Source organism: Schistocerca gregaria, chromosome 1 (assembly GCF_023897955.1).
Source record: "Schistocerca gregaria isolate iqSchGreg1 chromosome 1, iqSchGreg1.2, whole genome shotgun sequence".
NCBI classification, from domain to species: Eukaryota; Metazoa; Arthropoda; class Insecta; order Orthoptera; family Acrididae; genus Schistocerca; species Schistocerca gregaria.
In genome coordinates this window covers 1,186,251,977-1,186,268,041 of record NC_064920.1, presented here as the reverse complement: position 1 = coordinate 1,186,268,041, position 16,065 = coordinate 1,186,251,977, and the positions used below count along the sequence as shown (strand labels likewise).

The following is a 16,065-nucleotide window of genomic DNA, read 5'->3' as shown; positions in this document are numbered from 1 at the left end:
TCATGGAGAAGAAGTAAAAACTTTGAGGTTCGCCGATGACATAGTAATTCTGTCAGAGACAGCAAAGGACTTTGAAGAGCAGTTGAACGGAATGGACAATGTCTTGAAAGGAGGATATCAGATGAACATCAACAAAAGCAAAACGAGGATAATGGAATGTAGTCAAATTAAATCAGGTGATGTTGAGGGAATTAGATTAGGAAATGAGACACTTAAAGTAGTAAAGGAGTCTTGCTATTTAGGAAGTAAAATAACTGATGATGGTTGAAGTAGAGAGGATATAAAATGTAGACTGGCAATGGCAAGGAAAGCGTTTCTGAAGAAGAGAAATTTGTTAACATCGAATATCGATTTATGTATCAGGAAGACGTTTCTGGAAGTATTTGTTTGGAGTGTAGCCATGTATGGAAGTGAAACATGGACGATAACTAGTTTGGACAAGAAGAAAATAGAAGCTTTCGAAATGTGGTGCTACAGAAGAATACTGAAGATAAGGTGGATAGATCACGTAACTAATGAGGAGGTATTGAATAGGATTGGGGAGAAGAGAAGTTTATGGCACAACTTGACTAGAAGAAGGGATCGGTTGGTAGGACATGTTTTGAGGCATCAAGGGATCACAAATTTAGCATTGGAGGGCAGCGTGGAGGGTAAAAATCGTAGAGGGAGACCGAGAGATGAGTACACTAAGCAGATTCAGAAGGATGTAGGTTGCAGTAGGTACTGGGAGATGAACAAGCTTGCACAGGATAGAGTAACATGGAGAGCTGCATCAAACCAGTCCCAGGACTGAAGACAACAACAACAACAACAACAACAACAGTTATTCACACTGGTCTATGAGAGATAGCTTTTTGCATAGTATATGGAGGGTAGAAGGGTGGGGGCATATAGGAGGTTGGCACAAGAGACTGGACATATTTCTATCAAACAGAAATATAAGAAAATTTTGTTATGATGAATTCTGTGCTGGAGTGAGCTGACCTTGGGAAGATGCAAGACATAATCACTAATAATAGTTGTCATGTCAACTAAGGTGATTTTGCATGGTAAAAAGATTATTATGGTGTTACAAACGTGAACAAGGAACACAGAGAACAGTGAGTGCAACAAATATTATCCCTCTGTTACTCCTATGCCCAATGGCACCAGGTACTGTCTGCTAATGAATTACCAGTTGTTAAACCAAAAGGTTGTTCTGGAATCTGTGCAACTACTGGACTTAGGCAGTTTTTTCACATGGTTGTTGGGGGCCCATATTTTCACTGTCTTGGATCTGTATCAGGCCTACTATCATGTGCATTTAGCTGAGGAGTACAAGGCAGTTACAGCCTTCTGCACCAACTACAATCTTTATGAATTCAACTGAGTACCATTTGGCTTGGCCACCATGGCAGGAGTTCTCTTATGTCTGCTGGATAATGTTTTGGGTGATTTAAAGTTTCAGCATATCTATAATTATTTGGACAATGTGATCATTTTCAGAATTAATTTTGAATAACATTTCAGTTACCTGGAGCAGGTCTTAACCCAACTGAAGGCAGCCGGGTTTACGGTTAAACCTAACAAGGTCACTCTTGCCAGACGGGAGATTTCATTTCTCGGGCACATTGGGAGATTTCATTTCTCGGGCACATTGTGTCATCCAAAGGAGTTCAAACTGATCAACTATGAACCAGAGCCATTTATAACCCATTTCCTGAAATAGGAAAGACATATCCTGTTTTATAGGAATGGAAATGTTTTTAATGATGTTTTGTGCCCAATACTGCCAAGTTAGGAGCACCCTTAAACCAACTGTGATGGAAGGGCAAAAAGTTTTTGTGGGGGAAAAGCCAAGGAGCTGCCTTTCATACCTTGATGATGACCCTAGGTAATATTCAAGTGTTTCAAGTGCCAAATTTCAATCTACCTTCCATCATGCAGACCAAGGCAACATGTGGGGGGCTCACAGTGGTACAGTTGCAAGAGCAGGAGGGAGAGCATAGGCCATTGGCATACACATCAAGGGCTCTGTTGGACTTCTATTATACTACTCCATGTATGAGCAAGAGATGTTGATCATGCTATTTGCTTTAGAAAAGTTTAAATTTTATCTCAAACATCGAAAACTTCATCTGGAATCTAATAATCAGGTACTAAATTGGGTTTTGGCATGCCCCCAAAAAACTGGACATATAGTGCAGGGGGTAAGTTGAGTATCTGCGTTTCAGTTTGAGTTAATGCACATCACAGGTGGTGGAAACAAGGTGGATGATATACTGAGCTGTATGTTTGAGCTACATTGGAGGGGTGGAGGTTGGAGTGGGGGAAGGGGATGGCTGGCCCCCACGTGGCTGAGATTCCATAGCTCTTCTGTAATCTAGAGTCAGAGCAAGGAAAAGAGCCCGAGTTGCGCAGTCAAGCAGAGGTAGAAGGAGGGAGTTGCAGCAACTGCTACTTAATTAAACAGGGATCCTCTGTCTTAGGATAAAGAAGGAAGGTGAAAAGAAGATTTGTTTACCCCTTAGTCTAGTCCCGGTTGTGTCCATCTACTTCCAAGACTTCTTGTGTGGGGGGCATTTAGGTGTCAATAAATCCTCTAAAATACATGAAAAAATTACCTGGAAAGATGTAAAGTGAGACTTCTGGAGTTTTCTGGGGAGATATGAGGACTGTAAAAGACAGAAGTCTGACAACAACAGCAGATGTGGATTTTTGCAATGAACCTCTGAATTCCATCATCTTGATAAGCTTTTTATTAACTATTTGGGGCCCTTCCCATGCACTAAGAATGGAAACTGTTTTAGTTGAGGAATTAGGCATGTAATGACTATGCCCTATTAACCCTCAACCATCATTTGCCATGTGCACAAATTGTAATTTAAATCAACCCTGATAATATATAAAACACCAACTCACAGAAGAAGTGGGATTTATCACTGGAGTGGCTTGTCTGGTCTTTACCAACGCCTATCATGACGTGCATACAAGAACCCCAGTGCATCTGATGTTTTCCTATGAAGCAAATTCCCCTGTAAGTAATTTTCTACCAAACCGCGTGCATCCCCACAGTCTGAGGAGCAGATGGAAGGCAATACAGTGAAACACAATGAGTGCACACTGCAGGCAGGCGCAAGTGCATTACCAGGGGAGGCACAAGGCAACTGTGAGACTAGTTAGTTAGTTAGTTAGTTATTTAGTTATATTACTTGTTCCATGGATCATGAACACGATTCTTTCGTAATGATGTGGAACGTGTCAAAGTACACAAGATTCATTTATCCCAAATAATCATTGTTAGTCTTATATACAGTACAATTGTTAATGCTTACTGTATTTCTTTGGCCTATGTCTAAAACTTCATCTATGGAGTAGAATGAGTTGTCATTCAGGAATTCCCTTAACTTACTTTTGAATGCCGATTGGTTGTCTGTCAGACTTTTGATATTGTTTGGCAATTGACCAAAAATATTTGTGGCAGTATAATTCACCCCCTTTTGTGCCAATGTCAAATTCAATAAACGGTAGTGAAGGTCACCCTGTCTCCTAGTATTGTAGCTGTGGACTGTGCTATTAATTCTGAAGTGATCTGGGTTACTAACAACAAATTTCATTAGGCTGTAGGAGAGAGTGTTCATCAGGAACATCTGGGGACAGAGTAAGGGTGCAAGCAATGTACTAATAAAATGCTGCCAAAATATGTGGGTCCTTATCAGGTGGTTAAAATTTTGACACCCTTAAGTTTTCTGGTAGAGGATGTCCACAGAGGTTAGCACATGTCAGCTACAAATGAAGGGAGTGCAGTCTGTGGGTGAGACAGAGAGATGATGTTAGCGGGAGGCAGATGAAGGTGTGATGACAAGCATGCCGTGGAAACAGACGTCTGACTACCGGATGGAGGGGTCAACGTGGGCTAGTGCCGTGAGATATTTACTTGCTGTCAACCCAGTTTCCCAAGAGCGCACTGCCATCCAATATTTTAGTAACTTTTCCTAATTCTGTGTTCTTTTCAATAAGTTAGTGCTCATAGGAATTCACTGTTTCCAAATTATTACAAGCCCAGTAATTGAATTGAAAATTTAACAGTGTCTGAATGTGCTACTGCCCTTGAGCTATTTACCTGTTGGTCAACAACAACAACAATCAACATTTTGAGTAGCCTCCATTTATTCTGTCTTCTTTTAAATGAGCTAGTGCTCTTAGGAATTAACTACTTGCAAATGGGCAACAGCCTGTAATTTGAATAACTGCATTTGTGTGAGCTAATGCACGTGAGCCTTTTATTTGTTGCTAATCTAATTCCCAAGAGTTGGCAACTGCCCACGATTTTGAGTGGCTTCTCTTTACTCTGTTTGTAATTTCTAATGGAGATTTTGAGTAACTTCTCTTTATTCTGTGGGTATTTTTTTAATGAACTAATGCTTGTACATGTTGAATTTTTGTCATTGCTGTTTCATAAGTATTTCAAACCATAAATCCAGTTAGCATTTTCAAGTAGCCAAGTGCCTGTTAGAAAACTTGTGTTGTAAAGGTTATTGTGTATTTCCAGGTGGTCTAATGCCTGTAAGATATCTATCTATTAAGATACTTACTGCTCAGTAACACGTTGTGCATAACCTTGACTGTTAAATAATTGTCTTAACTCGAAAGTGTCCAGTTGCTTTCCGTTCCTGGACCTGTGTGTCCAACCCTACCAGCTTCAAGGTGTTATTCCACCTTTGACCTCTCTGGGCTCAAAAGAGGGACAGGTTTCAAATGGTAGCACAATATCAAAGATACTATCAAACCTTAGACACCTGAAGTGAAACTTGCATTGGTTTTCACTCATGCATAAGCAGCATGAGTCTGTTGCCCTTTGAGCTATCCCATGCCTTTGATAAACTCCTTCTAGAATGTCTCAGAGATCCACACAGATAATAAAAATCTATGAAAGCTCTGATCTCTATTACATCAGTTCCTTATGGGTTCCTTTCTCTAGAAAAGTTACCACAAACATCATTGATGTAAATATTAATACATGTTGTAATAAGGGATATTATATTTTCATCCAAAATTAATTCTGCCTTATCTATTTCTGTCTTACTATATGTGAGCTTCACTTTTGGGTCCAAGTAAATGTGTACTAATATTACAAGATCTTGTTTTAACACTAGTAGGATATTTACTTTTCCTCAATTTAGCTATTCTATCTTTCCCTAAAAAATATGTCATCTCAAATTACTTTTTTCTGTGATTCACATTCATCATTTCTCACTCTTCTTGTTCTGTTCCTGAATCATGACCAGTTTCATGAACACAGTCCGTCTTCACTGAGTCAGCAATATCATTCAACTCATGGAACCATTCCAGTCATACATCAGCATCTCTGCTAAACTCTGTCCTAGTCTTTCTTTTCTACCTTTGATATTTATTCCACAAAATAAAAATATAGAGAATACTTACTCTTCATATGTAAGTGTTCTGGGTAAAAGCAAATTAAATGGAATTTCTTCTTACAGGCCTGAAATTATGCACATGAAAGTTGGATTTAATATAGGAAAGTACTAAAGTAACATACACATACTTTGTTTCAGATTGTAGCAATAGTGCTTGAGCTGATAACCGGTGCCCTCCAAGTTATTATAATGTTTTATAAACAATGCAACCCTGTGTAACTGACATCCAGTGATAGCTGAAGCTAATGGATGAAGTGTTAACAGAAAGGTACTGAAATAGCACAAACTCAATAACACCTAGTCAAAGAAAAATGAGTTGGAGAATTACGTGGATGATAAGTGTCAACCGTATGACAACAGAGGGTTAAATTTTCTACCAGTTATCTATTTGTGAAGCTGTTGCACATGAATGTGTAAGTATCTAATCACAGATCTTCAATCATGAGTTACAAATATTGATCAATAAAAGGGGGTCAAGTGACCACACTTAAATGAGAACAAGTATCATGCTAACAAAGTCAGAATTGTCAGGAATGAGAACAGAGTTGCATACACATTACCTGATCAAAAATATCTGGATATCCTTATGTAATGTGGAAATGACCAAAATATGCCACATGAAGTGGACCCAACAGTATAAAAAGAGGCAGGCAGTAATGTGTTGTCATTAGAGAAGCAGTATGAGAAAAATGGGTCAGTGAGGAGAGCTCACTGACTTCAAACATGGACTAATAACTGGATGTCACCAGAGTAACAAATCTATCTGTGACATCTGTACCTTTCTTAAGGCTGCCCAAGATGAGTGTTGGTGATGTGACTGTGAAGCAGAAATATGAAGGAGTAACCGCACAGAAACCAAGAGTAGGCAGATCTCATTTACTAATGGAAAGGGACTGTCTAGCAATGGGAAGGGTGATTAAAAACACAGATGAAATCAGCGAAAGGAACTACTCATAAGTGACAAAGTACTATGAGCAGACCAGCAACCATAATGACTGTGTGTAGGGACATAAGAAGAATGGGGTACAATGGTCAAGCAGCTCCTGATAAGCCACACTTCTGTAATCATTGCTAAGTTATGATTAAAGTGGATTAAAGAGTGACGTCACTAATCAGTGGCTGACTGTGAGACATGGCAGTGATACCTAGTCCCACTGATCTTGTTCACTACAAAGCCTTAAGTTATGGATTTACAGAGGTGAGAAATCAGTTAGAAGCATAAGGTGCATGGTTGTGGATTTTTATTTAAGAGAGACTGATGCAAACATCATGATCTGAGCTTGTGTTTGTGAAATATTTCACTTTTCACAGACCATTATAATCAGAATTGAAGGTAGAGGGTGACAGCAACAAGCAGCCTTTGTCACATGGTGGGGTGAAGGAGCACCCAAAAATGTCAAGCCTTTATGTCAGTGGTCCTAAATGCATCAGAAGGTCTGGAGGGCTGGTGTAAGAATACAAACAGGGAAAGAAACAAAAGTTCACCATAGTTCATATGGACAGACATCCCATGGCAATGAACAGATGGACCCTTCCCAGGCTGTGTAGCACAAGGAAGGAAAAATAATCTATCAGAAAATTACATTATGAAAGAGTTAACCTAAATGGAAAATTATTTCAAGTGTTGTTATGTAAGGATATCCACAGGAGGAACCAGTGTAGGAGTCTGTATATACAAAAACAGGAAGTATTAGTAAAGGGGATTGTTGCCCAAGAAAGTTAGAATTGGGATGACAGACTGTTGTTGGGGGATCACAACAGTTATTTGCTGAGATAGGATGTGTGTCAAATGGCAGCCCCACCTTGCTGATATAATAATCTTTGTCTTTGTCTTAGCTCATTTTAAGTTGCCAATGTCTGATTAAGTACACTAACATGGAAGTGCTCTTAATTCATGTTCAGAAAGCATATTCTTTGCTTGGCAATATTTTGCAGATTTAGACAAAGCTTATGTCATGTAATGCACTATCAGGTCATGAATATGGGTTTAGATCATTTTGTGTCTTCGAGAATACTGTGTGACTTATTGTCAGCATATTCAGGACTATCCTAGTATTTTATTTCTAAGTCCCATGTGCAGACAGCATTAATGGTGCCGTAGAGAGTGCCACCATGATATTTTATACATGAGTAACTATTCTGCTGAAAACACAAGGGCCTTTGCAATGGAAATAATTTTCAGTCGCACATGCTTCACTAATTCTGATAAGTAAATTTGCAGCTTTACATAATTATTGTAAAGCATGTACATTAACCAAGTTGGAGGACACAGAGCTTCAAGATTACTTTGTTCTTCCTTTGACGGTCTATGAAATTCTCCCGGAGTGTTGTTATGTGAAAGCAAAGTGTAAACAAGTTTCACATATGGGAGTGTAGCATATGAATAACAGTATAACTGGTAGGGTCAGGTAAGGTTCACAGATCAAGTACGCGTGGCTTGACTTTGAGTATGCTGCACTAGAAGGTAGGTTTTGTCATCACTCAGTCACGCATCTGTGCTAGTTCTCCACTTACTCTGTCTGCCAGTTTGCTCTACATTATATTGCAGGGTAGCATATTGGCTGTTATTTTCTCTTTGATTAAACTCATGTACACTTAGGTTAGTAATAAATAGTTGGAGAACTGTTGATTAGCAGCAAAAATGCCAAATCAAATTAAATTTAATCACCTGAGGCAATTTAACATGTTTCAACTAGAAATGAGTGATTTGGAGTGATTATTTACGTAATACTCTAAGGCAATCTAATGAAAGTGTTTGGGTTTGCTGAGTGCCTGGAGAACACTACTTGCCATTACATGCAGTACTAAGTGAAGTACGGAGGAGGTGGTGTTGCTATGATACAGAGACATTTTTCATGGTTAGACTGTGGTCCCTTTCTTGGACTTCAGAAAATACTAAATGCAGAAGGATATGGATAATTTTATGGCACTGTGTACCGTGTGTGTTATAGGAACAGTTCAGAGATGATGATTTTTTTGTATTAGCTTGACTATGACCTTTGTCAAAATGCAGGTTTATGAGCAATAACATTTCTGGAATAGACCAGCCTGCCCAGAGTCCAAACTTGAAGCCAATGGAATGCCTTTGTGACACGTCAAAACATCGAATTCACTCTAGAACCTAGCATTCAGTATCACTACATTCTCTGGTTCTAGCTCTTGAGGAAGAATGGGCTGCCATTCCTCTACAAACATTCAGGAACCTCACTGCAAACGGTCATAAAAGAGAAGGGTGGACACATCTCACATTAGTGTCTGGATACTTTTGATCAGATAATGTAATGTTGCACATTTAAATACAGGAAGAGTAAGTTCGGAAGTTGCAGAATCTATCAGCACAATGGTACTTACCTAAACTTCTTGCTGTAGGCTGCTTAATGGGTACTCTGTAACTGCTAACCGCAGATGGACTACCACTTGTGTCAGATTCTGAGTTCTGACTCAAATCAGCTTTGCTGTGATGCCGCTTCACATTACTTTTCCTGTGGAGACTGCCTGTTAGTGCTTGCTGCTCATTGTCCCCTTAAACAAGCAATGAAAATCAAATAATGACAGATACTAAAAATTTAAATTGTTTTAAGCTATTTAAACTTTTACATATATTTCAATGAACAAATATCTGACAATTAAAAACACCTTTCAATAGTTTGATTCACTTGACAACATTACTGGAAGCCATTAGTGGAATAATCATATAAAGTTAGTTGTATGAAAAGCAGATACTAGAGTGAGATTCACAGGAATAATACTAATGGAAGGTGAGTGACCCGTGAAAGAGAGATTACAAATCCTCATTACACCCATTGTAAAGCATTTTTCAACAGTCTGGGATCCTTATAAGCGAGAATTAATATGACAGATGGATCCAGAGAAGTGCAGCATGTTTCCTAACAGATGTATTCAATATTGAGAGTGTCACAGGCTCGTTCAACTCCAGTGGCAGACACCTTAAAAGAAAGACTGCATATAATGGAGAGGTTGACTGTTAACATTTCAAAAGTGTACAATACAAGGATTCACAGAACATATTACTTCTTGCAAGATACATCTGTTAGAATAATGAACACTTTTGGATTATCACCAGAGTTGTGACATTGTCTTGTCAGCACATTATGATGAGTTTCGTCATCTTCAGTTTAATAAGCCATGGCTGCAAAATACTAACACGAATTTTTTGCAGACGAATGCAAAAACTGGTAGAAGCCGATCCTGGGGAAGATCAATTTGTATTCCGTAGAAATGCTGAAACACCTGAGGCAATACTGAACCTACGACTTATCTTACAAAATAGATTAAGGAAAGGCAAACCTACATTTCTAGCATTTGTAGACTTAGAGAAAGCTTTTGACAATGTTGACTGGAATACTCTCTTCCAAATTCTGAAGGTGGCAGGGGTAAAATACAGTTTACAATTTGTACAGGAACTACATGGCAGTTATAAGAGTCGAGGGACATGAAAGGGAAGCAGTGGTTGGGTAGGGAGTGAGACTGGTTTGTAGTCTATCCCTGATGTTATTCAATCTGTATATTGAGCAAGCAGTAAAGTAAACAAAAGAAAAATTTGGAGTAGGTATAAATATCCAGGGACAAGAAATAAAAACTTTGAGGCTGGCCGATGACATTGTAATTCTGTCAGAGACAGCAAAGGACTTGGAAGAGCAGTTGAATGGAATGGACAGTGTCTTGAAAGGAGGATATAATATGAACATCAACAAAAGCAAAATGAGGATAATGGAATGTAGTCAAATTAAATCAGGCGATGCTGAGGGTATTAGGTTAGGAAATGAGACGTTTAAAGTAGTAAATGTGTTTTGCTGTTTGGGGAGTAAAATAACTGATGATGGTTGAAATAGAGAGGATATGAAATATAGACTTGCTACGGCAAGGAAAGCATTTCTGAAGAAGAGAAATTTGTTAACATTGAGTATAGATTTAAGTGTCAGGAGGTCGTTTCTGAAAGTATTTGTATGAGTGTAGCCATGTATGGAAGTGAAACGTGGACGATAAAGTTTGGACAAGAAGAGAATAGGAGGTTTCAAAATGTGGTGCTACAGAATAATGCTGAAGATTAGATGGGTAGATCACATAACTAATGATGAGGTATTGAATAGAATTAGGGAGAAGATAAATTTGTGGCACACCTTGACTAGAAGAAGGGATCGGCTGGTAGGACATGTTCTGAGACATCAAGGGATCACAAATTTAGCATTGGAGGGCAGCGTGGAGGGTAAAAATCATAGAGGGAGACCGAAAGATGAATACACTAAGCAGATTCAGAAGGATGTAGGGTTGCAGTAAGTACTGGGAAATGATGAAGCTTGCACTGGATAGAGTAGCATGGAGAGCTGCATCAAACCAGTCTCTGGACTGAAGATCACAACAACAACAGGTAAGTACTGTGTTTATGTCTTATTTGCTGGACCACAGACGCCTCTTCTGTGAGCCCAACAGGTGGACCAGTCGCATGCTTCTGGAAGAGATATCGCTGCTGGTGATTGTCAGGGTTAAGGGGAGGGGGGGGGGGATGGCTTGATGGGATGAAGAGGGGGGGGGGGGGGATGTCCAGATGTCAAATCCTGGTGCTGCCTGCCTATTTCACCTGCTGCATCTGACACTTTCACATCAGAGCATTCTTGACATATTCTAACAGGCAGCAGCAGAACTCAACACCCAGACCCACCTCCATCCTGCTGAGGGGACCCACCACCACCAACCATGATATCTCTTCAAAAGTGCATAACTGGTACACCCGTTTAGCTCTCAGCAGAGGAGTCTGCAGTCCAGTGGCTATAAAGGAATGAACTGGACACAAACCCTAAACGTCACTTGAAGATGATCAACAGAAAATATGTTGAAACAAAGCAATAAATCAACACTATGACGTCTGATAACCTGTGATGATTTCATCCATGAAATTTGTCAAGAAATCCTGCATTCACATAAATCTTGTAAAATGGTTATAATGGGAAAATAAAAGAAAAGTGAAAGTGGCACCCACCACCCACCAAAGCATTATTGCCAAACACCATAGGGTGGCTTGCAGAGTATAGATGGCAGTGTAGATATAACAGCAATTATTTAGACAAAATGTAAATGCAAAGTGTTATTAATTGACTCACACAATGTTAACATGCAACAAATGTATCCAGTTTGGGTGTCTATAATGCATCTATAGAAGCGGGTTCACGAGAGTTTCTGACAAAAAGTGCTGGGAGCCAAGTTACCAGACTTTACAGTCATTCTATCCTAGTTCAGTCATATACATAGTGAATAGGGAAGTTAATGTTGCAACCAAAGGAAGATACAAGCATATATTACTCAGCCAGATGCAGCATGGATTTTTTTATTTATTCATTTTTTTGGCTTGCCCAAATTGCCAGATTCGCACATGCGGAGAGCAGTCTGAGATCTAGAGGTGAGGGGGTGTGGGGCGGTTGTCTCCATGTAACCCAAGTTTACTTTTAGTGATTTTGCTGTTTCATCTTTTTTTACAGCTCCACATCAAAACAAAACTGATTTCTGTGGCCAGGAGCTACTGAGTGAATTAATATACATTCACATAATTCCGGATGGTTAAAATTAGCTTCAGTTTTCTGATGTTATTTTATTTCCACATTCTTGGCAGTCAAGCATTAATTTCCTTGAAGAGCAATGAAGCTATTTTTGTCAGTTTGCAAAAGAAATTTGACTTTGATTAATCTTTCAACAGAGAGAGTAAATTTATTTGAAATGGAGTGTTTCCTTACACACTACTGGCAAGTTGCAACTGTTTACTGAATTTCAATTGCATGTTTTCATATTCAGGCACATGTGGCATTTTGCCATAATAAAGAACCAAACACGAGATAATACAGTAGAGGTGCTCCAAGTAAATTTGCATTTTGAAAACCACACTTAGGAGTTTAATATCAGGTTGCGGTCTACTTCATTGTGAATCTGGACACAGGAATAATGCATTTTAGTATGGTTTACAAAATCTGATGCTCTTATAATATCCTCTGATATCTGGTTTCTTTTATGACATAATATAAGATCTGTTAATACTATATACATACAAACATACTGGCTTCCTACCTCATCGTAGCTGAGCACACGCAGTAACGCCTGAGCCCTGGCGACTGCTGAATCGAATCTACTTCTAACAGGTCGCAGGAAAATATTGCGAATGGTGGTTTGAAAAGCATTACTTTCAGAGTAGATATTCTTTCACACAAGATGAATTATGTTACATGTGAGAATGTGTTTTTGAATTTCTTAAATAACAGAGCATTTGACTCATTTTAGCCACTTAAAAGAATTTCGAGCCCAGAAGACCAGACATTTATGTCATCACTTAAAATTTTACTAGTACATTTGTGTTATTGACATTAAGATCAGATTAGATTCAGTTTTCATTGGATAAACCCAAAAAATGGGTAACTCAGGGAAAAAAAAAAAAAAAAAAAAAAAAAAAGAGAGAGAGAGAGAGAGAGAGAGAGACCTTAGCTTTAGTGAAAGCTTAGCTTTACTGGTAACTACACTATGTATATTAATTTAAACCATTAACTCTTCCTATTTGCATGTTCACGTTCCTTAACAGTGATGTCACTATTGGCTTACTACATCATGTACTACAAATTTCTGCTGTCATCGGCTATCAAGATCACGTGACATGAACTATGATTGGCTTACAAATACGTATGCAATCTCAATTAACATGCTGTGTTTGGTGGAATTCAAATTTATACTTTCTTAATATGAAAATATGCAGCATATGTGTTTCTGTGTATCAGAGATCTTTCCAAAACGTTTTTAACGTGCTGGGACTTTCCTTGCCAGTGTATAAAACCTTGACCATGCAAAGGACATAAGTTTTACAGTTCTGGGGAAGGACAACATCACCTAACATGGGGAAATGTATTTTCACCCTAATAAAAGTATAATTTTAACTGAGAAATCCAGTAAAAACCCACGAAATTTTCTTTGTATACACCCTGTTAATGTAATACAAAGATTATATATGTATATATAGTTGTGTAACAAGACATCTGTTTTTACATTCTTAAATTGGTGCTAATGTCAATTATACAGTACTGTTTGTTTAGTTTTAATTTGTCTGAGGCTGGCCTAAGAAGACAAAAGCCAGTTCATAAACACCAGCAAATTCTTCATGATTGCAGCAGCTGTGACAGTTTTCTGTTACTTTTTTTCATGTTTAAGAAAATTAATATTGTGATTGAAATATTTATGATATCTAGTTTTTACTGCTATCTGTGAGCCAGTGATAAAAAGAAGACAGCCTGGATCTGGTACAACTGTTTTTGAATCCTTGTATGATCACTTTTTCACATTGATGGCGATTGGTTATTTTTCCAAAATTCATAGTTATCAAAGGTTTTGCTTGTTACTTACCATGCTAGTTCCTTTCCCTTTAATGCAGGACACTGCTTAGGCTCTAAGACTATAATTACAAAAATGGAAGAACGAGCACTACTACATGTCTTAAAAGTTCATCAGTTTCCATATCAACTATTTTCTTAATAAATTGCAACAGTACGTAAACCACAAAATTTATTACCATCAGACACTAGATACCAGTTCTTCTTGTTGGTTCGATGAGAATGTTGTAGTTGAGCACTGCTGTCATTCTCAGTATGTCCAAAAGTTCTAAACTGCATTGTGTAGTCCAGAGTTGCTGCATTTATTTTCCTATGAGATTCTGATGGTACAGCAAAAGTGGCATATGGGCTCATCTCATATAGTTCTGAAACAATAAAATGCATCTCCTCTTCTATAACAAGTAGTTCCATCAGTGAAACAAATAGTAATTTTTAAATAATTTGGTATATTTTTTCCAGTGTATTGGCAAAACATTTGTAGGTAGCATTGTAAGTTTAAATTCTGTAAATAATAAACAACATGTTTTATACAATACATGTAAGAAAGTGAATCCACTTTGCTAGTGGCTTAAAATTACTTCACCAATATACTCGAATGTGTGCTTTGTAGTGCTGATACAGTACACTTATGAAAGAAACATATTTATTTACTTTACTTTATATGTGCCTCACAACTTACAAGCCTTCCAACTAAATGCACTTCAATGGTGTGCTGCCTGATGTGTAAAATTAATTACTGTGTAGTGTCAGAAACTGAAATTAGAGGTTGCACAGTACAATATTTGTAATAATGTCAATAGAAATAAGAGAAGGTACAGAATGAAACCCAATGCTTTATATGGCTTACTTCTCTCAAATTGTCCAATACTTAAATTCCCTTATGATGAATGCATCACGTCAATAGTACCAAAGCCCTGGAGGATTCTGATGGAAGCATGCTGATGAAAATTTCTTTCATCAATGGGGTCTGAGCTTGCTGAACATCTACGTATGTGAGTTTATGATATCAGCAATGAAGGTGATAATAAAAATGTCAAGTACACAGAGGAACATAAAAGCTTGATTCTTGTGTGAGTGGAAATTTATTATGGAGAGAGCATTTTATTTTTGTTTTACTCTTCCATTCCATTCACAGACTGAGTACAGAAGAAACAATATCCACATCTTCTACATGTGTACTCTTTTCTCTATGACATAATTTTTGAGATCTTCCTCCTGCCGCCCTTCACCTTCACTTAAATTTTCTAGAACTATAAAGCATCACAGTAAATGAACAGGAATTCTGTAGAATGTGTAACTGTCTTTGTTATTTATTAATTATTCACTCCTTCCTACACTAAATAAATAAACACAAGTGAATAAAACTCAAGAGCAGATTTTAGAAAGTTTTTCTTAATGAGTTTTGTAGTAATGCTACATAATAGCTAGCATAGAACGATAAAAGAATGTGAAAATGCAACCAAATACTTGCAGATGATTGCTATGTAGTTCATAGACACATCTCTATGCCATTACATCTATCTATGGCTCACACACCACGTGGCTGCATGTAAGTGGTTGCCACTTCTTATTTATAGTTCCAGTAGATGATGATCACGAATTTCTTTTATATATTTGTTGATTCCTGTCACACATGTGGCTCATTGTGAAATTGCGTGCTTATGGAATATCATCTCAGTTATGTGACTGGATTTGTGATTTCCTGTCAGAGAGGTCACAGTTTGTAGTAATTGATGGAAAGTCATAGAGTAAAACAAAAGTGATTTCTGACATTCCCCAAGATAGTATTATAGGCCCTTTGCTGTTCCTTATCTATATAAACGATTTGGGAGACAATCTGAGCAGCCATCTTCAGTTGTTTGCAGATGACGTTGTCATTTATCGACTAATAAAGTCATCAGAAGATCAAAACAAACTGCAAAAGAATTTAGAAAAGATATCTGAATGGTGCGGAAAGTGGTAGTTGAACCCAAAAAATTAAAAGTGTGAGGTCATCCACATGAGTGCTAAAAGGAACTTGTTAAACTTCAGTTACACAATAAATCAGTCTAATGTAAAAGCCGTACATTCAACTAAATACCTAGGTATTACAATTATGAACAACTTAAATTGGAAGGAACACACAGCAAACGTTATGGGGAAGGCAAACCAATGACTGCGTTTTATTGGCAGGTCACTTAGAAAATGTAACAGACCTACTAAGGAGACTGCCTGCACTACGCTTGTCCGTTCTCTTTTAGAATACTGCTGCATGGTGTGGGATCCTTACC

At 38.0% G+C, this 16,065-nt stretch overlaps 1 protein-coding gene across 1 annotated transcript in view; it reads right to left on the bottom strand.

Annotated features, from left to right (window-relative positions):
- The window catches only part of LOC126284516 (Down syndrome cell adhesion molecule-like protein Dscam2), a 1,260,408-nt gene that overhangs the window by 21,318 nt on the left and 1,223,025 nt on the right, over positions 1 to 16,065 (bottom strand). Inside the window, exons 34-35 of the mRNA XM_049983498.1 lie at positions 13,975 to 14,160; positions 8,769 to 8,939 (exon numbers count right to left, since the gene is read on the bottom strand). Of these exons, the coding sequence (XP_049839455.1) occupies positions 8,769 to 8,939; positions 13,975 to 14,160 (357 nt within the window). The remainder of the gene's footprint in view (positions 1 to 8,768; positions 8,940 to 13,974; positions 14,161 to 16,065) is intronic.